The sequence below is a fragment of the Acinonyx jubatus genome, chromosome A1 (assembly GCF_027475565.1).
Source record: "Acinonyx jubatus isolate Ajub_Pintada_27869175 chromosome A1, VMU_Ajub_asm_v1.0, whole genome shotgun sequence".
Taxonomy (NCBI): domain Eukaryota; kingdom Metazoa; phylum Chordata; class Mammalia; order Carnivora; family Felidae; genus Acinonyx; species Acinonyx jubatus.
In genome coordinates, this window is record NC_069380.1 from 71022387 (window position 1) to 71044263 (window position 21877).

The 21877-nt window shown below is 36.4% G+C and overlaps 1 protein-coding gene across 8 annotated transcripts in view; it reads right to left on the reverse strand.

Moving 5' to 3' along the window:
- NALCN (sodium leak channel, non-selective) overlaps nucleotides 1–21877 on the reverse strand; it is a 316716-nt gene that overhangs the window by 156664 nt on the left and 138175 nt on the right. For all 8 annotated transcript variants that reach the window (XM_053217644.1, XM_053217633.1, XM_027065180.2 and 5 more), the window contains one exon: nucleotides 5541–5708. In XM_053217644.1, the coding sequence (XP_053073619.1) occupies nucleotides 5541–5708 (168 nt within the window). The remainder of the gene's footprint in view (nucleotides 1–5540; nucleotides 5709–21877) is intronic.

Consider the following 21877-nt stretch of genomic DNA (forward strand, 5'->3'; position numbering starts at 1 on the left):
CATGCTTTCCTCTGGCAGGGAAATTGAAATGAATGGAGTAGCCCCTTTGGACCAGAAATGGAAGCCTTGTATGGAAGCTAACAGATTCAATCCACCTCAACAGGCAGGCTTCCTGCATGACTGTGTGGAGCAGAGCCACCTACTTTCCCTGGACACCCACCAACTACTGGAGAGAAACAAACTTCTGTCTTATGTAAGACTTGCATTTTTAGATCTTTGTTATATCTAAATACACACACATATTTAGATGTTTTGCATATATATAAAGGCAACTCTCCATAGCTTACTGATTAATAAATTCACTTGCTCTTCACTTTAACAAATACTGATTAATTATTATGTGCCAAACATTGTGTTGGACAAATAAGATTCAATGTTTATAAATTACAGAGGGAGTATAATATAAAGGCAAAGCTCCTAAGGGCATATTTATAAGATTAAAGTATAATTTAGTATGTAATTCAAGGTTGAAATATAAAACATGGAAAAGTAGCAATTTTTCATTAAGTCTGAGATGTCAACATTTTTATATGTGCCTCTGAAAAATAAAAAGTGCTCCCAATTAAAGAATGGCATACCACTGATTATAAGACAGATTCCAGATTAAGAGATAGGAAATAGGAAAACAGGAAAACTATGGTCTTGGCACAAATAAACTATGGTAAGTGGAAAGGTTGTCCAAGATGGTTTGATGAGAGCTTAAGGTGACTGTGAATGATTTTTAGTAGCAGAAAATAAATACTCTTCAACAGAGTAAGAGCAGGAAATGCTTTCAAAACCTAGTTTTTAGGGGTGCCTGGGTGGCTCAGTTGGTTGAGTGTCTGACTTCAGCTCAGGTCATGATCTCACAGTTAGTGGGTTCGAGCCCGGTGTCAGGCTCTGTGCTGACAGCTCAGAGCCCGGAACCCGCTTCGGATTCTGTATCTCACTCTCTCTTCACCTCCCCCGCTCATTCTCTCCTCTCTCTCTCTCTCTCTCTCTCTCTCTCAAAAATAAACATTAAAAAAATTTTAACCTAGATTTAATTTTTACACATATAAAATAACATATGTTTGGATTTTTCCAGCATCCCTAGCTTCCTACTGTTCCTGATTTTCTTTTGACAAATCATTCCTGCTCCACGCTTGGTCCATGAGGACCAGAAGGGACTCTGTGATGTCCATGATCCAGGCCGGGAGGGAGTATTCACAATGACCTGAGTCATCCTCAAAACTTTTGTTGGACCTGTAAGAGGTGTGCCATTTTTCATTCCCAATTCACATTACTGTGAGCACCACAGAAATCTTGAGCTCTGGGAGCCATCTTTGCCACCACATGGAGCAAAGCTAGCTTAGGAATAACTGACACAGAAGAAGAGTGAGTGAGGAAATAGACTGAGCCCCTGCGATTCCATTTTAGCCTCTGCATCATGCCATACTTGAAGCCACTTTTACTTCCTTAGACTTTGAATTAACAGAATACATTGTGGTGAAATAATAGGAATGTCTACAGAATCCAAATGCAGCCACATGACTAGTAAACTAAATTGACACACATGTAAAGAAGTTGAGAAAATGTATATTTTCTTGTTGCTAATTTTAATTCCTCCCTGCAATACTGAAAAACGAAAATTTATGTGAAAAATCATGTTGTTCTGAGTAAACATTATGCTATATACATGGTTAAGCTACCAGTTTTCTGTTTGAATTTATATATATTCCCAAATCAGAACATATTGCACTCAGGTCATCTTTCCAAGTAATAAGCAAATAGCTTTATCATAAGAACTATTAAAATATTTGCATTCATATTAATATCCTGAATAATTATATGGAAGGATTTCACATTCTTAATCAGATTTGTTATTCTCAGATATGAATGATTCAGTATCTAATTGTTAATAGCTAAAATGAGCAAGTTTACAGGAACAATTTAACTGGCTTATAGCTCAACTTTCAATACAGTGTGTTTTCTCCACTTGTATTAAAACCATATTTAAAAGATTGTCTAGGGGCGCCTGGGTGGCTCAGTTGGTTAAGTGTCTGATTTCAGCTCAGGTCATGATACCGCAGCTCGTGAGTCCGAGCCCCACGTCCGGCTCTGTGCTGACAGCTTGGAGCCTGGAGCCTGCTTCGGATTCTGTGTCTCCCTTCTCTCTCTGTCCCTCCCCTGCTCATGCTCTGTCTCTCTCAAAAATGAATAAATTAAAAAAAAAAAAGATTGCCTAAGTAATTTTGAGCTTTATCCCAAATTCTAATAAAACATCCTATGCACATCTGTGCAATTTTGATAAATTAAAATTTCATCAGTTGGAAGAAGCAGAACTTAACATGATTCCTACATGGCCGATTTGATCAGCATTTTGAAAGGGGAAAGCCTGCATCCTTGGAAAGGCAAAGTCCTTATCAGTGACTCTAGTTACGCCTTTTCATCTATTTGGGGATAAATATGCTTTTCACTGTTTACCCAATAAAGCCTTTTGATTTGGTGCTTCCACAGACAGGAAATAAAGTAAACCATACTCTCAAAGATAAGCACTGCAGAACATTTTGTGGTTATTTCCAAAGCATATTTTCCTGGTCACATTTCTAAGTCTATCTCTTCAAGATCAGTCTGCTAATTACAAGTGAGATACTTCAGAAATTGTATGGCCAAGAATATGGACTATGAAATTAAATTTCTTAGTAATGCGTTTCCATCACTTGTTTGTTATGTGGTCTTCAGCAAGTTATCAAGTGTCTTAGCACTTCAGCTTGCATGCATGCTCTCTGTCTCCCAGGATTGTGGTGCCTAACCAATAGCATGATGCTCTCGGCCCAGTGCCCAGCACATAGTAAATGCACAATAAATCCCAGCTGATGTCATCATAATTATCCGGTACATCAGAGCTGTAGCATTTTGTAACACTTTATTTCTTCCTACAGGACAATGGTGCCCTATGCTCATTCCAGTCCAGCCATGCTGGCCTTTGTGCTATTCTTCGAACACAGCAAGCATGTTTCTACCTCAGGACAGTTGCCCTGTGGTTCTCTTGGCTTGCCCTTTCATTTCACTCAGTCTCTGCTCAAAAGCAAATTCTTCAGAGAGGGCTGCCATGAGCAACCTATCTAAAATAGCTCCTCACCCTCAATCTCCATCCTTTTCACCCTTGTTTCTCCTTTACTGAATTTCCAGAACTTTATTCCACATTCTTTTGTATCCTTGTTTGTGAACTATTTGCCCTCTAGAATGTAAGCTTACTGAGCTAGGGCTCTTCCCTGCATATTTACCTCTGTCCTCCGTTTCTGGAACAGTGCCTGGCACATAGTAGGTGCTCAGTAAATACCATTTGACTAAATAGATGAAGAACACCAATGATTGCTCTCAGAGATAACTGATGTTATAAAGGGAGTCATTTTGTACTAAACTGTTGACTTCACTTAAATACGAAAATGTGAAATTCACTAATGGAAGCCAGGCCGCCAACACGATGAGGAAAGGCCATGTCAGATGAGAAATGTGAGGACCCACAAGGGAGATCAAAGTGGACCCACGAAGAGCCAACCTGCTCAAGACAGTCAGTTCTTATATGTGAATGTGCAAAAATCCTTGTGACACTTAAGCTTCTCCACAAAACAATCCAGGCAGTGTTTAATTATTTCATTAGGGAAATATAAACATGGTCAAACAGAGAGAGATACAAATGAAAATCACTTAACCATTAACATAAATTAAACTGTTATCGATTATAATCCAGAATCAAAGATAACATTAAAGTTGCAGACTGGGGGCACCTGGGTGGCTCAGTTGGTTAAGCATTCCGTCTCTTGATTTCAGCTCAGATCATGAAATCACAGTTTGTGAGTTCAAGGCCCACATCGGGCTCTGTGCTGACAGTGTGGAGCCTGCTTAGGATTCTCGCTTTCTCCCTCTCTTTCTGTCCCTCCCCTACTCTCTCTCTCTCTCAAAAAATAAACTAAAAGTAAGTTGCAAACTCACTGAGTTGCGTACTATGTGACTATGTCTATATATATATAAAACTATTAGAACCTTGCACACTAATTTTAGGTATTTTGGGAAAAATTGACTAATATAAAAAAACTAGACATAATGACTTAATAATCTGTAATAATTTGGTTTATTTCTTTCCTGTCATTTTTCCATTTATAGGTATTTTACATATAAATATATAGCTATAGATATACATACATATAACATATATATGTTATATAATTTTATACTGCTTTGTGTTTAAATAAAATATAAACATATTATTTTAATCATGTCTCTGAGTAATTACAAATTCATCATTGTCATTATTTTTGTGGTCAAATTCGCATATGACTTGCTAAGCTATTCCTCAAATGTTTACCATTTTAAAAGTTCTCATTTTTTTTAATCTCGTAAACAATTCTCAAATAAATATCTTTAGATTCAAAGATTACTCTATTTCTAACTTTTCACTAAAAAATTATCTGTGAGAAAGTATAGAAATTTTAAAACCATGAATATATTTTGTATATGTATCCTTGCTGAAATAGGGACCAATATATTTTTTTAAATTTTTAAAATGTTTTTATTTATTTTTGAGACAGAGAGAGACAGAGCATGAATGGGGGAGGGTCAGAGAGAGAGGGAGACACAGAATCTGAAACAGGCTTCAGGCTCTGAGCTGTCAGCACAGAGCCCAACACGGGGCTTGAACTCACAGAGTGAGAGATCATGACCTGAGCCAAAGTCAGAAGCTCAACTGACTGAGCCACCCAGGTGCCCCAGGACCAATATTTTTCTTAATTTGGTTAACTTAATAGGTCTATAAAAGATATTTTGTTGTTTTCATTATCAAGCATATTTCCTATAATTATCAAACATATATATTAAATACTCATGTTGATTTTGTGAATCTAGACAGCAGTGCCCAAGAGCATACAAAGGCATGATTGGGAAGTACATTTTGTACCAAGAGTTTTAAACATGTATATATCTCTTGCCCTACTCATCTCACTTATTATAACCAAGCCTAAGGATATAACCCAACAAATGACAAAGGGCTTATGTCCAAAGATGTTGATGTACTGAAAGCTTGAACCATATATCCTTTGTGATTTCAGTATGTTTGGCAATGATTATTAGAGGCCTAGCTTTTAACCCATGTGTTTACAGGATATTTGTTATCATTTCTGTGAATTATATTTTCATGTCCTTTCCCTAGGTATCAGAAGTATAGAGTTTCAGGTTGCAGTCTGGCAGCTGAAGTTAAAACTGCTCTGAAAATAACAGCTTTGGAATCTCTAATAAATAAAGTCAGTGAAGTTGGAATGCATCTTTTTTCATCTTAGGAGAAAATTTCATCTAAAATATCTCCACTGTGAATTTTCAGAAGTTTTAAAAACAATGTTATAATTTATGAATGCACTATTTTTGGCACTGAAGATGTCGCTGGGCCTATCTCAAGTTTGTGTTTATTATATAATAATTGTATATAACCATTTAATATAATTATGTATAGTTATTATTACATAACTGGTATTTCCTCTGGAAAGAAACAAATTCTACTGACAAATAGACATTATTCATATTACCTGAAAGTATGTGAACTGAGAATGATAAAGATCTGGATATACATGAAGAGTAGTTCCAATTACTAGCAGTAGCTCAAATTTGTGGAGAGATGAGCTAATATATCCAGTAAATCCCAAACACCATATCTTCAGAAGTGCTTCCAAATCAAAAAGTACTGTAAAAGCCACCTGGAGGAACAAAGAGACAGGGAAATTGGAACGTAAAACTGTAATTTATTTCAAAATGCCTCATACATTTGTTAGTGTGTAAATCTCAGCTGCTGTTATATAAAATGAAAAGCCCACAACAATCTAGAATGACATGTTATAAAAAAAATGGTTTTGAAAAACACCAACTAGAACACAGAAGACCAAAAACATCTAAAGCAATCAGTAAAACGTGTTAAAATGTTAAATGTTTCTAAGTGGTATTATTTCTTTATTATTCACTATCTGATATTATTTAAAAGTCATCGTCATTTATTAAATTCTGTATACACAGAAAGTCTGCATTTTCCATACTTTATATTTTCTAAAGATAGTTTCTATAATGCATATGGCATATTGTAAAATGACTTGCATCTTACTAAGCATCATCAAACTAAAATAAAAAAGTATAGATCTAATTTATGTTTTGGGCCACATAAACAAGCAAAGAAACATGGATTCTATATCAAGCATTATGTGTGTGTATATGCACACATAAATTAATATATTAATATGACTTATGCCTAGAATATTAATTAAGAAAATTAACAATGCATATTACTGTATTAATAAATTAGTATAACCATTTAATCTATCACATTAATTCTATGAATTTGCTATTACTAATACCAATATTATAAAAAGTACTCATAAACACAGCATGTTATTTTTCCTTTACTTGTCCAATGGGTAAAAAAACTCATTTTATAAAAAAGTTTGCAACTGGAATGAAAGTGTGTAATATAAAATTAACTTATAATTAAAGAGCACAAGAGTGGGTGTTGGAATTAGTCAAACATACCCTCTGAGAAGATACCAGAATATTTACTGGAAAATAGGAGTAGTGGAGAGCTCCCTTCTCTTATTCTTGGCCAACACAGAGTATCAGAAGGGATTTTTTTCTTACTCATATTACATAATAAAGCCATATGTGAAAAACCTACAGCTAACATCATATCCAAAGTTGAAAAGTGGAAAGTCTCCCCCTAAGATCAGGAACAAAACAAGGATGTCTGCTCTCACCACTTTTATTCAACATAGTACTGGAAGTCCAAGCCACAGCAATAAGGCAAGAAAAAGAAATAAAAGGCATCCAAATTGGTAAGGAAGAAGTATAAGAACTAGAACAAACAACCTTAAAATTTTTATGAAACCCAAAAAATCCTGAATAGCCAAAGCAATCTTGAGAAAGAAAAAAATAGGAGGCATCACAGTCCCAGATTATAAGATAGACTACAAAGAGGCAGTAATCAAGATAGCATCATACTGGCACAAAAATAAACACATAGATCAACAGAACAGAATAGAGAGCCCAGAAATAAACCCATGATTACATGGTCAACTAATCTATGACAAAAGAGGCAAGAATATGCAGTGGGAAAAATACAGTCTCTTTTCAACAGTCTCAATTGTGTCAGAAAGTTGGATAGCTTCCATGTTGGATACATAAATATCTACGATTGTTATATCTTCTTGTTGGATTATTCCCTTTATGATTCTATAGTGTCCTTCTTTGTCTCTTGTTATAGTCTTTGTTTTAAAGTCTATTTTGTCTGATAAAAGTACTGCTACCCTAGCTTTCTTTTCACTTCTATTTTCATGATAAATGCTTTTCCATCCCTTTACTTTCAACGTCCATACGTCTTTAAGTCTGAAATGAGTCTCTTATAGGCAACATACAGATGGGTCTTGCTTTTTTATCCATTCTGTCACCCTGTGTCTTTTGATTGGAACATTTAGTCTATTTACATTCAAAGTAATTATTGATAGATATGTACTTACTGCCATTTTGTGACTTGTCTTATGGTTGTTTTTGTAGTTATTCTCTGTTCCTTTCTTCTCTTGCTATCTTCTCTCAGTTTGCTGGCTTTCTTTAGTGACATATGTGGACTCCCTTCTCTTTATTTTTTACATAGCTATTACTGGTTTTTGGTTTTTGGTTATCATTATGTTTGTATCTAAAATCTTATGCACATAGCAGTCTATATTAAGTTGATGGTTGCTTAAGTTTGAACCCATTCTTTACTCTGCTCCCTTACACATTTTTATGTGTATGGTGTTATACTTTACATCCTTTTATTTTATGAATCCCTTGACCAATTTGTATAGATAAACTTAATTTTACTGCTTTTGTTCTCCCTAATTTTTTTAAAAAGTTTTTAACATTTATTTATTTTTGAGAGACAGAGAGAGGCAGATCATGAGCAGGGGAAGGGGAGAGAGAGAGAGAGAGAGAGAGAGAGAGAGAGAGAGAGAGAGAATCTGAAGCAGGCTCCAGGCTATGAGCTGTTTTGTTAACACAGAGCCTGACGTGGGGCTTGAACTCATGAACTGCGAGAGCATGACCTGAGCTAAAGTCGGACCTCAACGACTGAGCCACCCACCCAGGCACCCCTGTTCTCCCTACTTTTATTACTCCTACTTAGGGTCTTATTTTTCACTCAAAGAATCCTTTTTAACATATCTTGTAGAGCTGGTTTAGTGATCATTAATTCCTTTAATTTTTGTTTGTTTAGGAAACTCTATCTTTCCTTCTACTCTGAATGATAGGTTTATTGGATATAGTATTCTTGGCTACAGGTTTTTTCTTTCAGCACTTTAAATCTATTAGGACACTCCCTTCTGGCTGAAAAGTTTCTGCTGAAAAATCATCTGATATCCTTATGTGGTTTCCCTTCTTTGTAATGGTTTTCTTTCACTGATTTTATAGAGTTCTTTATTTGTCACTACTTTTTTGCCATTTTAATTATTATGTGTCTTAATGTGGACCTCCTTGGTTGATTTTGTTTAGGGCTCTCTACCTCCTGGATCTGTATTTCTGTTTCCTCCTCCAAATGTTCAGCTATTTTTTTCTTCAAGTAAATTTTCTGCCCCCCTTTCTCTCTCTTCTTCTGGGATCCTTATAATGCAAATGTTATTATGTTTGATGGTGTCATTGAGTTCCCTAAGTCTATTTTAATTTATTATTATTTTTTCTCTCTCCTGTTCAGCTTGATTGCTTTACACTCCTGTCTTTCAGGTCGCTGATCCATTCTTCTGCTTCCTCTAGTCTACTTGTTCCATTTAGTGTATTTTTAACTTTATTTATTGAGTTTGTTATCTCTGATTGGTTCTTTTTATGTTTTCTTTCTCTTTGTTAGGGACCTCCTCACTGAAGTCTTCCATGCTTTTCTCAATTCTAGTGAGTATCTTTATGACTATAAATTCTTTATTAGGCATATTACTTATCTCCATTTCATTTAACTCTCTTGCTGTAATTTTGTCCTGTTCTTTCATTTGGAACATATTCCTCTGAATCCTCATTTTGTCTAACTCTCTGGGTCTGCTTCTATGTGTTAGGAAAGTCAGCTACATCTCTCTTGGAAGTAGTGGCCTCATGAAGAGTTCCTGTAGTGCCCTGCTGTGCAATGTCCCCTGCTCACCAGGACTTGGTGCTTCAAGGGTATCTCCTATTATGTTGTGTGTGCCCTTGTGTTATGGCTGAGTCTTTTTTGCCTTCAGTCTAGTCATCTCCAATTGCTCTTTTTGCCTGTTTTGGGCAGGGTTGGGTCCCTGTGTTGTTAGTGGGCTGGGCTGGGGCCGCCTTGGACTTGAGTTGAGTCAGACCAGGTTTTGCCAGAAATGCAGTAGCACCAAACTGTAGGGTGCTTCCCCTGTCTTGTCCCCCGTAAAGTTTTCATTGATGGGTAGGACCAGCAGTCAGAGAAGATGTCTGCCCCTAACCCAGTGCTGGTGCCACAGTCAGACTGGTGTGTGTACTTATCTTCCCCTCTCCCCAGGGTAGGAGTCACCTTGGGGTGGTGCTGGCCCCTGTTGGGGCTGTTTACATACTGCCAGGCTTGTGGCACTGCTTTGGTTGGGCTCCAGTCAAGAGTGTATTGAAGGGGGCAGGTCTACAAAAGAAGCATGGGTGGGGCACACTGTTAACAAATTAGGTAGAGAGTGTTGTCCCACAGGTATACAAATGCCTAAGCTAGGGGGTGGGGGAAGGAATTGGTGTCTGCCAGCTCTTTTGTTCTTGAAGTCTCCTAAAGACCCCTGCCCCTCTAGCACATGGTCTGAGATTAGTAAACAAATGTCCCTTCCATAAATCCCAGATGTTTTTCAAACTGCTGCTTCTATGCTGTATCTCCCTGGGGCTGTTTGTTGTGTTGTCCTTTTAAGGGTAGGGAGTCATTTTCCTATTGCCTTCCAGGCCCTCCCAGAGTGGGGCCTATTGACTTTTAAAGTTTCAGTCCTTACACCCTACTGATTGTAAGAATTACTGAAATTAGGCCCCTCTGGTTCCCAAAGTCAAATTACAAAGATTCCTCTTCCTATGCAGGCTCCCTGTACCTGGGATGCCTGGTGTGAGGGTCTGTTACTCTTTGCTTTCCATGCCCAGGCATCCTTCCCTCCCATGGACAGTTCTCAAGGTCATTTAGCTCTTGACCATGTCTCTACCCTTCCTACTCTCTTCAATATGGCCTCTTTTTTACATTTAGTTGTGGGGACTCTGTTCTGCCAGTCCTCAGGTTGTTTTCTGGATTATTTACACTGATGTGTGTGTTATCTAGTTGTATCTGTGGGATCAGGTGAGCCTAGGGTCCTCCTACTGTGCCATCTTACCCAGAAATCTTCAGTGTTTACTTAATTCAACATTTTCCTTACTGATTTATTGAAGGGTGGTACTTCCTTGATAAGGAATCATCAGGAAAAATGGTTAAGCACTTTGCTACTTCTAAAACAAGACTGCACTAACTATCCTTATGCAATACCAGTATTTTATTGGGCTTTTATGTCTATGAATAGATTCTCAAAGCTGGCATTGCTGGGGCAAAGGATAGGTTTGCATATTTGATATTTTAGAAAATATTAAGGGATTATTTTTAAAATGCTATAGTAAGTCTTTTGCCTTCCAGCAAGGTAGGAAAGGGTTTCTTGTCCTAAATCTGAAGAATCACCAGATGTAATCAAACTTAATAAAACCTTTGCTTATCTGTTCATATATGTATTGATCATTTGGATTTTTCTTTTTAAAACAATTTTCCTGTTCATAACCTTGCCAATTTTCTATGGTGGTGTTTTGTCTTTCTTATCAGTTTTTGGAGTTGCCTATATTAAGGACATTAATCTTTGCCCACTATATGAACTGCAAATATTTTTTCTCTAGTCATTAGTTTGATTTTTAACTTTGGTGGCATTAGTTCTACAAGCACTTTAGATTGTATATGGTCACATATATCTATATTTATCTTTTTAAATTTTTTCTTTACCTTTTAAAACAAAAAGGGACTTCAGAAGGATTACTATCGAGGCTTCATATCCAAGAACACACTGTTTTCTATTCATTTGGACTGTGTTCTTTGATAAATCTGTGTTCTTAATTTCCCCCACAAAGATGTTATTGTTTGCTTGTGAAATTTACTTCTATGAATTTAATATTCCAATAACTAATTCAAATGTGTTTTTTTTTACCTTTTTTACTTTTTATTTTTTTACCATTTCCACCTAGTTGTTCCAGTGGAGAAAAAAGATACTGATTTATCTATATTGATTTTCTATACCTGCCATACTAGATTCTTCTATTAATTCTAATATTTTAAATATTATCTCCTGGATTTTACAAAAATATGTACATTTTATCTGCAAATGAAGATAAGATTTGTTTTTCAAGACTTATTCTGGAGTTTGCATTAATTCATTAGCTATAATGGTACAGCTGTACAGTTATACACTACCCAATGAAGTGGCAAAAAGAATCTATAATGTGCTTCTATTTTCAAAGAAAGTTTTCCAGCATTCATATATAATGGTTGCAGTGGGTTTTGGTAATTAATTGCTACCATGTTTAAGGACTTCCATTCACTTCCTGTTCTACTTACAGGATTTTAGCTTTTAATTCATTGAGGCAATGGGATATATCACACAAGTCCTTGATGTTGACCATTTATGTATTCCTGGAATAAATCTTAGATGGTAATGCTAACCGCTGGACTTTATTGAATAACACTTTATTTATAATATTTGTAGCTATTGTTATATATGAAATTCGTTTATAATTTTACCTGCCTTACCATTATCAGGATTTGGTTAAGCTTATGGTAGCTTTATCAGACTTACTGTGGAGTTTTCCATCTTTTGCATGATTGATAATTTCTTAAATAAAATAAGAATGATCTCATCTTTGAAAGTAGGTACAATCCATGGGAACTCCAACTCCATGTGAGGGCGGGCTTGTGCTCACTCATTTACAGTGAAGCTTATTCTTTTTTCTATCCATCTGGAGTCAATGTCAAGATTGAAGTTTTCCTCATCACATCCTTCTGAGGATGGACTTTATCCTTTTTTCATTGAAGCACAGACTCCATGTGTCCTATGTTATGTGGGGGGTCTCTGTTCTGGCACCTCATGTTCACAGCCTCTTCTTCTACACTTCTAAAATGGCAAGTTTTAGGTGACAAGGATATGCAAATGCCTAGAGGGTAGCCACTGGCATTAGTGTCCATCTCATGTTCCACACTCAAATCACACATAAGTTTTTGGCCTTGAGAATATTCCTTAATCTTTTGCATGTTCTGCTAAGCATTTACAATGTTTTAATATTTTACATGTCACTTTTACTTGTTTCATAGAGACATGATTCTCAGCCACCTTTTAGGGCCACCTTGTATGTGTTTCCTATTATCAATATACTATCTGAGTTTGTGTTTAAGCTTTATTGGATTTTCTATGTCTTTTGATAAGAAAATTCAACCTGTACACATTTAATGTATCAAAATTAAACTTGGTCTTCTTCCAGTTTTTTTGTAAGTCATTGCTATTTCATCTTTTAACTTTTTCTTGTCTTTTCTGACCTGGTCAAACTGTTGCTGATTTCTTTCTCCCCATTGTTAATTTGGACATTCTACACTGCTTTTCTAATCCCACGGTTCAATTCCCAACTGTCAGAAATCAATCTATCTTTTTTATTATCGCATTAATATGAAATAATTATAAGCTCCTCTCTCTCCCACATAAATCTGCTTGCTCACCCATCCCTCACACCCCCACCCATCCACAAATTTCATAGCATGCTTCTATCACCCCACGCTCCATGGGTGTCATGCCCCTTCCTAAATCCTGCTTTTGCTGAGATTGTTTACACATTTACTTCTAGTTTCTTGAACCATAATTATTTTTTTTTCCCTCAAAATTCTTATTTGGCATCTTTTTAAAAATCATCTTTCATTTGGATCTAATACCTACCTCTTTTCTTTCCTTGTCAGCTTCTCTGATCTACCTTTCCTTTTCTATTTCTCTGATACACTTGGGATTAGCATACTTGGGAGTAGTTTGCTCAGATAAATATCACAGGTTGCATACTCTCTTAAACCTTCTCTATCCAAAATGCATTTTTAACATGGACATGGCAATTCTGGCTGCATACAGATTCTTTCCTCTTAACAGTCTATACAAATATTGTTTCACTGCCTTCTATGTTCCAATATTATAGATGAATCATCTGATGCAGTGTATTTATCTTGTTTTCACATGTTATTTAAGCTTGTTCGGAGGCTTAAAAATTTTTTTTTCTAATGTTTGCAACCAAGGAAGGTCACCAGGGTATGTCTAGGAATGTTATCTTTTTTTTTTTTTTTTTTCATTTCATACCCTGAGATTTAGTGACTCTTTTTGGTCTACTGATTTATGCTTTTCCTCAATTGAGGAACATTTTTCTATGTCATTTATTATTGCTTTTCTTCTATCCATTCTCTTTTTCCTCCAGCGGCTAATATATTAGTCACATTGAAGTGTCTAGTCTCTTTCGCTTTTTCCCCCTCATGATTTTTGCCATTTCCTTGATTGTTCTCCCCCCCACTTGATCTCCTGTATAAATCATTCTTTTTTGGGGCACCTGGGTGGCTCAGTTGGTTGAGCATCAGGCTCTGGCTCAGGTTATGATCTCACGGTTCATGGGTTCAAGCCCCATGTCAGGCTCTGTGCTGAAAGGTCAGAGCCTGGAGCCTGCTTTGGATTCTGTGTCTCCCTCTCTCTCTGCCCACCTCCTGCTCACATTCTGTTTCTCTCTCTCAAAAATAAATAAACATTTAAAAAATTAAAAAAATAATTCTTTCTCAACATCAGCCATGCCTTTTTTCAGTTCATTTTTTGAAAATCTTAGCCGAAGTGTCAGAAAATTTGTTTTGTGCCTCAATTGCCAGTGCTTGAGACATTTAAAAAACAAAACAAAACAAAACCCTGCTATGTCTTCCATCAATTGTACTTGATTGGGAGACTCTTGTACTGATTCATCTTGGATTTCTGAGTTTCATCTTCAGTTTCTGGGTCCCTTTTATGAGAATAATTTTTCTTTGCTTGTTCATGACTACATGTTTGCTTTTTGTTTGGCCTTTATGCTTTCCTGAGCAATGATAAATGAGGAGTAGTAGGGGGCACTGCGGTTTTTGTGGTAAGTGACTTAACAACCCATGGCCCCTCTGATGGGCATTCAAGGAGGGAGCTGCCCCATGTCAGGACTCTCATGGGCTGGTGGAATCCATTTCAAACCCCCTCTACCTGGAAGTAATACAACTTCTAGCAAGGCTCCTTTTCTGGCTCATCAAAGTCAGTGGCATTCTTCTGGCTCTCTCTGGACTACAAGTGACTACAGTGGGCAGGTATAACTTCTTCACAGGGTCAGGCCCACGCAACAGAGGACCCAAATCTCTGAAATAAGTCCTAATAAATGGACGAGTCTTTTCCAGCCCAGGCTTGTAACAATATGAAAAAGTCTTCCAGACACTCGGGGGATCCCTGGAGAAACTGAAACACAGCCATGTGTGTCCTAAAGGTCCAACGTGCAGCCTGACCTGGCTGTCGTATTAGCAGAGTGAGCAGTGACAGGCACCCACACATCCATCTCTAAGCTTCACCTGCATTTTCAGAGTTTCATTCCAAAGGAAAGAATGAAATCCATATCAAAGTGTTTTTTTTTTAAAGTAGGCAACTAGTAATAAATACCTTAAATATGTCCAAATAGATAATCAAATTATATATAAACACAATCACTTTAGTAACTTTGCATTTGCTATCAAAAAGACAGATGGTATGATCTCTTTAAAAGATCATAATTCATAATTAAATATGCACCCGGATCCATTTGGATTATTATTTGCTTAGTGGGGAAACTTTTATGCTTTTCAAACCTACTAAGAGCCACTAGAAAAAGATTTAGCAAATTGTTATGTGATTATATGTAAGTACTATATTCCCACTAATTTTCCTACTAAAGTTCCTGATTTCAATACTCATGGGATCAATATACCTCATTTTTAACATAATTTGTTAATTATTAAAATCTAACATTCTAGTTCTGAAAAACACTAATACCAAAGTGGTAAATTTTTGTGAAAAATGTGATAAATGAAAATATATGTAACTTGTAACTATGGGTTATTCTGGTATAGGGAAGAACTACGTCAGGAACCAAAAGAGGGGTTTAGAAAAATTAAATTAGCTTACATGCTCATTGGCTATTTTAGTGTAAGCTAGAGAGTTTAGTGCCAAGATTTCACTTCAGAGGAATGTAACAGTTTAGTAGTATCAGAGGCAGGGGAAAGCTATAGCAACCCTTCTCAGTGGATGGCACAAGCTTGTGTTGGTGAACTGAGCCTTGACAATAGCCGGACAGGGGAGGAACTTGCCAGGGTCATGCTGTTGGCCATACAAAAGGGCTTTCTGCAGAACCCAACTACTTGGAAGAACTGCCCATAAGAATCATCTAGAAATGCGTCCAGTCTCGGACTTTCTATAAATCCCAGGCAGTCAGCACTGCAACCCATGGAAGGGTGGGTTTGCCATTCCTGGCTGGGGGGTGCACTCACTGTTGCTGTGGTGCCTCGCTCTGCAGCCCCCACATGGACAGGGCACCCTGGGACCCTTCCTCTGGCTCTCATCTTTGCAGTACATTACACAATGTGTGAGTGCTTACAAGTTGAAACTCACCTTCTTTTTTAAGAGGGAAGGTAAGACTTGTTAAGAGTGCGATAAACTCTCCATAAACATTCTTGTCAAATTACTTGAAACAACTTGGAAATAATGCATGAAGAAAACAAAATATTTCTTTCTCCTTATAATTTTTTTAAATCAGTGTTTTTCAATCTTTTTTTCTAATCACCCCCTCCTCCCCAACCAGGAGTCATTTTAGATATTTTCTTCCCAATCACCACCCCATATGGAATTTTAATATCAAAGATATGTATATATATATGTATATATATATACATATATATATACATATATATACACATATATATAATATATATGCACATATATATATATATATACATATATATATACACACACATGTCATGTACCTATCTCTGCTCTAAAATAGAAAAATTAAGAATTTTGGGCCTCTCTAAGAACCAATTTTTACCTCTTTACAGGTGTTTTCACCCCTGTCGAAATGCATACTCTATAGATATATCTGGTTTGATGTCACCATGGCAGAGTTTAACTAACATTTTCAGGAATGAGGGTTATATGAGTTCTTTAACCATCACATTCCATCACTTCTCCAAATTTTCATTTTGTAATAATACTTATGGAATTTAATATGTACTGTAACAAACCCTCTTGTCCTCATGAATATTACTAATAATGGAGTTCAGATTTAAAAATTAAAAGAGTTGTTTTAAGAAACAGTATTACATTTGTTTCCAGGAAATATTTTTTTCGGGTGAAAAGTAGGAGAAATTAATTTAAAATGCTTGTTTTCTAAAAGAAGTTGTAATTGGATTTGTGAGACTAGCAGGTAAAACAGGAAGATGACTGCCAAATTTCTGAAGCTAAGGAGAAAAATAACCATGTGGAAAATGACATGCATAATATAAATGCAACAATAGAAATCATTTTGCCCTTTTAATTCGATGAATAATGTATGACCATTTATAGGTGACAAATTATAAATGAGCTGATGGTACCGTACAGGTCTGAGATGATAAAATGGTAGAGATACCACCCACATATAGGAAAGATATTTGAAATATATCATCCAAGATTTCTGTTGTGGTCTCTATTTCATACTTTCAAAGAAACATAACGGATATTATGAGAAAATGAAGGCAAATTTGTCACAAAAGAAGATTATAGGACAAAAATCATGAGAAATTCAATTCAGGTAACCTATTCTCCTAAATGAAATACAGATTAAATAACACCAAAATAAAGGATTATTTGCATCATTCTACAGGTGTCTGTAAATCACCTGCTCTTAGTCTACAGTGTTCTTTCAGTATTCTACATAATTAAAGAGCAAACTTTTGAAAAGTCACTGAATAGTAGAAAATGTCATTATTATATCATTTTTCACCTAAAAGGGTACTTACTGTCCACGTCCATTGGAAAAAAGGACCACAAAAGTTATTGCCAGCAGAAAGTTATTTAATGAAGTTTTCCAAAAAGGAAATTAAACTTCATGATAATCTGAAATCATAACTGCTGTTATGGCAATGAGTTACTTTCTTAATTTGGTCATTTCTTGTGATTAATGAGCTGAAATATGAGTGTCAGATTTTGTTGGAACTAAAACAAATGGCTCTTTCATTTAATGTCATTTTAACAAATATCATAAAGCCAGATGTCCTCAGAGGGACACAGAATTACTTTTCTAGAAAGTGTGATTCCACACTTTACAAAAGCCTTTCTACTTCAAGCACACGGCTGTCATAGGAAAACAGAAAACCGAAGAGATATCCCGGAGTTCTAAACAAGGCAAACGTCTCTCCTGAATAAAAATGCAACAGAGACTTCACTGCTCACTTCATTGTGCTTGCTCTCCCATCAGTTGGTGACTTTCTTAAGAGAGGAATTTTGTTAAAATTGTTAATCTTCTATGCATAACATTGTGCTGATAAATTTCTGTTAATGGTACAGCCTAATGGATACGCAGATATGTTTATGTATTTTTACATAATGAGGAAAGTATTGTTCAAGTTTTATTACTTGATGAGAATATCCAATTTAAAATATAATTACGTTCATTATAAAAATGTGATTTTACGTATAATATGTATTGTGTTTGGTCAGAATTAAAAATGAAAACTCTTACAGAAGAGAGTAAATTTACCTTTTTATGTTTATACATAGCCTAACAAAGAAAGAGACTTTTTTCCTATTTCTTAACTAATTTTAAACTTAGGCTAACTGGTCCTAAGTAGCAAAACTGGTATCCAACTATAGAATGGAAGCTGAGGAGCTTAATGTATGCTTAAAAGATATTTTGTAGACTGCAAGTTGACTTTCATGGGTACAATGGTTCATTTTGGATTTTGGAAATTATCCTGGATTATATGGGAACTTGAGAAATTATTTCTCTGAAAGCTCAGGGCCTTTTCTGATCTATTTTAAAAACAAACTTTCCAACACATTACATAACGCTATTGCCTTAAATACTGGATCACTATAAGTCCATAAACTTGAATTTCTGTTATTATAGCTATTTTAAGAATCAAATGGGATAATGAATTCCTTTAAAACAGCAACATAATAGAATCTCCCTGAAAATAGCAGCTATTATTGTTGTTAGTATATTTAAATTTAACACATAAAGATGTCAGTTGACATACTGTCCGTTTCTATAGCTTAAATGAAGACTGAGCCCACTGATTATTTTTGTAAATACAGTTTTGTTTTGTTTTGTTTTGTTTTTCTCAGAACACTACCATTCTGAGCCCACACTCACTTTTGTACAATAATGGTAGAGTTGAGTAGTTGAGACAATGTGTGGCCTGAAAAGCCTACAGTGGTTACTGTCTGGCTCTTCAAGAAAAAGTTTGCTGACCCGGACTTAAAGCTCCAACTGTCCTTGTAAACTTTTAAAAAAGAGAGTATTTTATTAAAAAAGAAAGTAATTTTGATTAAAATAACTTATGAACACTCGTTTGAAACAAATGACTTTGATTCATGTAGAGGTTTCTGATATAAAAAGAGATACTACAATTTGAATAAAGGCCAAACATGCTTTGGGGAAGTTCAGATACCCAAAATCAGTCTGTAGAAGTGGAACAAATTCTGAATGCTTCAAGTTCAAGAATAAAGCAATGTCCACATGGTTTTAAACTGAACTAAGTCACCACTACCTAGTTTACCAAAATCAAATTTATTTTCAGTGGTTTGGGAAGGGGGCAACAATTTGTAGACACATAACAAACAGATTCTGCTGTAGAATCCTACCCGGCTGGGTTTTTTTATTACAAAAATTTTTTTAATACTGTATACAAAAAGCAAATGACAAGGATTTACCAACTAGACCTGGGCTCTCCCAATGCACTTAAATAGTATCAGTGAACTCTATATTAAATTATTTGAAATTTTGTTGGCATTTCATGATCATAAATTAGCTAACACACATAAATACATTAGGGAAGAGATCAAATTTATATGTGGAAAAATTAGGTAAAATTTACCAGAGGATTCTGTTCTATTCCTATGTTCCCAGTGGATGGCCTAGGTGTTTATCCTACGGGGCTGATTTAGTGACCAAGTTCCAACCCTGGGCTACACAAGAAATGTTAATGTAATCTCCAATATCCAGGACTTCTTCACCAGCAGATACAACTCACTCCAGAATGATTAGCATAGTCCCAATCACCAGTAGCCATTTCTGTTCGGATTCCCAGGCGTTTTGTCATCAGCCTTTTAACCTCTGGTTCTAAGATTATTGTCTAGTTCTTCCACCTCACCTATCTTCCTACCTCTCTCCAGCCAGAGCCTTTAATTAACCTTTGGGTCTCATTCTATGTTAAGCAATTTCTTCTACATTCTCTTATCCCCTTTCACTGAATTCACTGAATCTGCTTCCTATGTCCTTGCCTCAGCTGGTTCTGTTACAAATGTATGGCTTTCTCCACAGCCCTTTCCAGAAGAGGATGCTCATGCTCCAATATCCCATACAGCCCACGTAGGATAGCATATGGATGACGAAGAGATGCCCAATCCATTACCCTTCAACATTCCTTTGAGGTGTATTCCAACAGGTTAAGATGTCCTCTCACCTGACTCTCCCTGTGGCTGCTGTCCATTAATTTCTCCATCAGTCCCTTCTACATGCCCTGCCTACACTCCTTCCCCAAGAACTGGCCTCACACTGAATGACTTCAATGTCATTGTGAAGATTCAGCCGACACCTTAGTTTGAGAGCTCCCTGCCATCTTGCCTTAACTCCATCATTATGTTTGAGCCACTCATATCCATATAACACTCCATATTTTGTATTTAGTTTTCCAGGATTATTCTGAAATCCTGAATCTTGGATCCCACTCTATGATCACAACCATACCTTCAGGCTCTCTCAGTTCCACCAGCCTGAAAAAATTCCAAAGCTAGCTCAGGCTGAGTGTTGCCTTTCTCCCCTTTATGCAAGACCTTAAAAAGGGAAACATCTGTCTATATTGGCATCATTATGAATTTGTAGCCTCAAAATTCAGCTGGGTCTTCAGCACTGCAATTGATGTATCTTTAATTTACTTTTCTTTTTTTTTGCATTCTCCACAGTATCCATTTCCTCTTTCTTTCCTCCATGACCTTCCCATTTTATAATCTTGTTATAAGGCTGGACATAGACCTTGCTTCCTACTTCAGACAGAAGTCACTTCGTTGGGATTCCTTCAATGTTCGATCCTTGTGTTACAAATTCACCTGCAAATATTATTATTGGTCCATGTTTCCCTGTGCTTTTAACGACAATCCAATCTTTGTGTGCTGGATATGCAGCAAAATTATACCAATTTTTCAGGTGTCAGGCTGGATATCATTTCTTCATGTACCTCTGTCATTGGTACTCCACAGCATAAAACAGTTACTGCTTACTGTCTATATTTCTTGCTAAACTGTAAGCTCCATATTGCACACAGCAATTAGGCAGCATCAAACCACAGTGAAAGTTTAATACAAATGATATTTTGGGGGCGCCTGGGTGGTGCAGTCGGTTAAGCGTCCGACTTCAGCCAGGTCACGATCTCGCGGTCCGTGAGTTCGAGCCCTGCGTCAGGCTCTGGGCTGATGGCTCGGAGCCTGGAGCCTGTTTCCGATTCTGTGTCTCCCTCTCTCTCTGCCCCTCCCCCGTTCATGCTCTGTCTCTCTCTGTCCCAAATAAATAAATAAACGTTGAAAAAAAAAATTAAAAAAACAAATGATATTTTGTTACAGGCAACAAACCTCCATGAAGAGGGAAATTCATAAGTGACTCCTTAAATGTTTCTTGATACCCAAACAGATATTACCATTCAATAGGTATACGCCATCAATTTTTTCTGAAAAGTTTACGTGTCGGGGGGATTGAATTTGTATTAACAAAATCCATTTTTAAATGTTCTGGGAGAATTCTGGATATCTTAGAGAACTCAACATATGGCAAATTGATTTTTTACATGGAAAATTCTTTTATAATAAAAATAATCGAATTACTATTTTTCTGCTTTTTAACTTTACTTTTTCATATACTGGATTTCTTGAAGTGTAGTTCAGGTGTATATAAATACCTCACTTAAAAAGACACATGGATTCTAAAGAGTTATACGTCAATCAATTTTTCCATAAATAGGTAATCATTCAACTCTGAGATGTATTTTAGAAATAATTTTTCATAATAAAAAAGTAGTCTCTGGACATCATTAAAATGTATTAAAATATTAACAAAGTTACTCAGTAAATAAGAAGTACTATTCCAGGGGCAGCTGAGTGGCTCAGTCGGTTAAGTGGCCGACTTCAGCTCAGGTCATGATCTTGCACTTCGGTGAGTTCGAACCCCGCATCGGGCTTTGCGCTAACAGCTCAGAGCCTGGAGCCTGCTTTGAATTCTGTGTCTTCCTCTCTCTCTGTCCCTCTCCTGCCTGCGCTCTGTCTCTCTCTCAAAAATAAATAAATATTAAAAAAAGAAAAGAAAAGAAGTACTATTCCAAAACTCTAGTGTCATATGTAGTGTGCTAGAAAATGCTTATTTAATCACTAAACCTACCTGCTCCTGGCTTGACATCATTAGTGCAGGTGGGGACTCCTCAGTTTCTACAAAAGTTAGCTGTGTTATCAGAATTTCCCTCCTGCCCTCGCCTAGGTATTGTTGAGCTGACTTGCTTATTTACAGTCTTCTGAATCTGTGCTTGCTTACACTGAGTAGGGAACAGACTAAC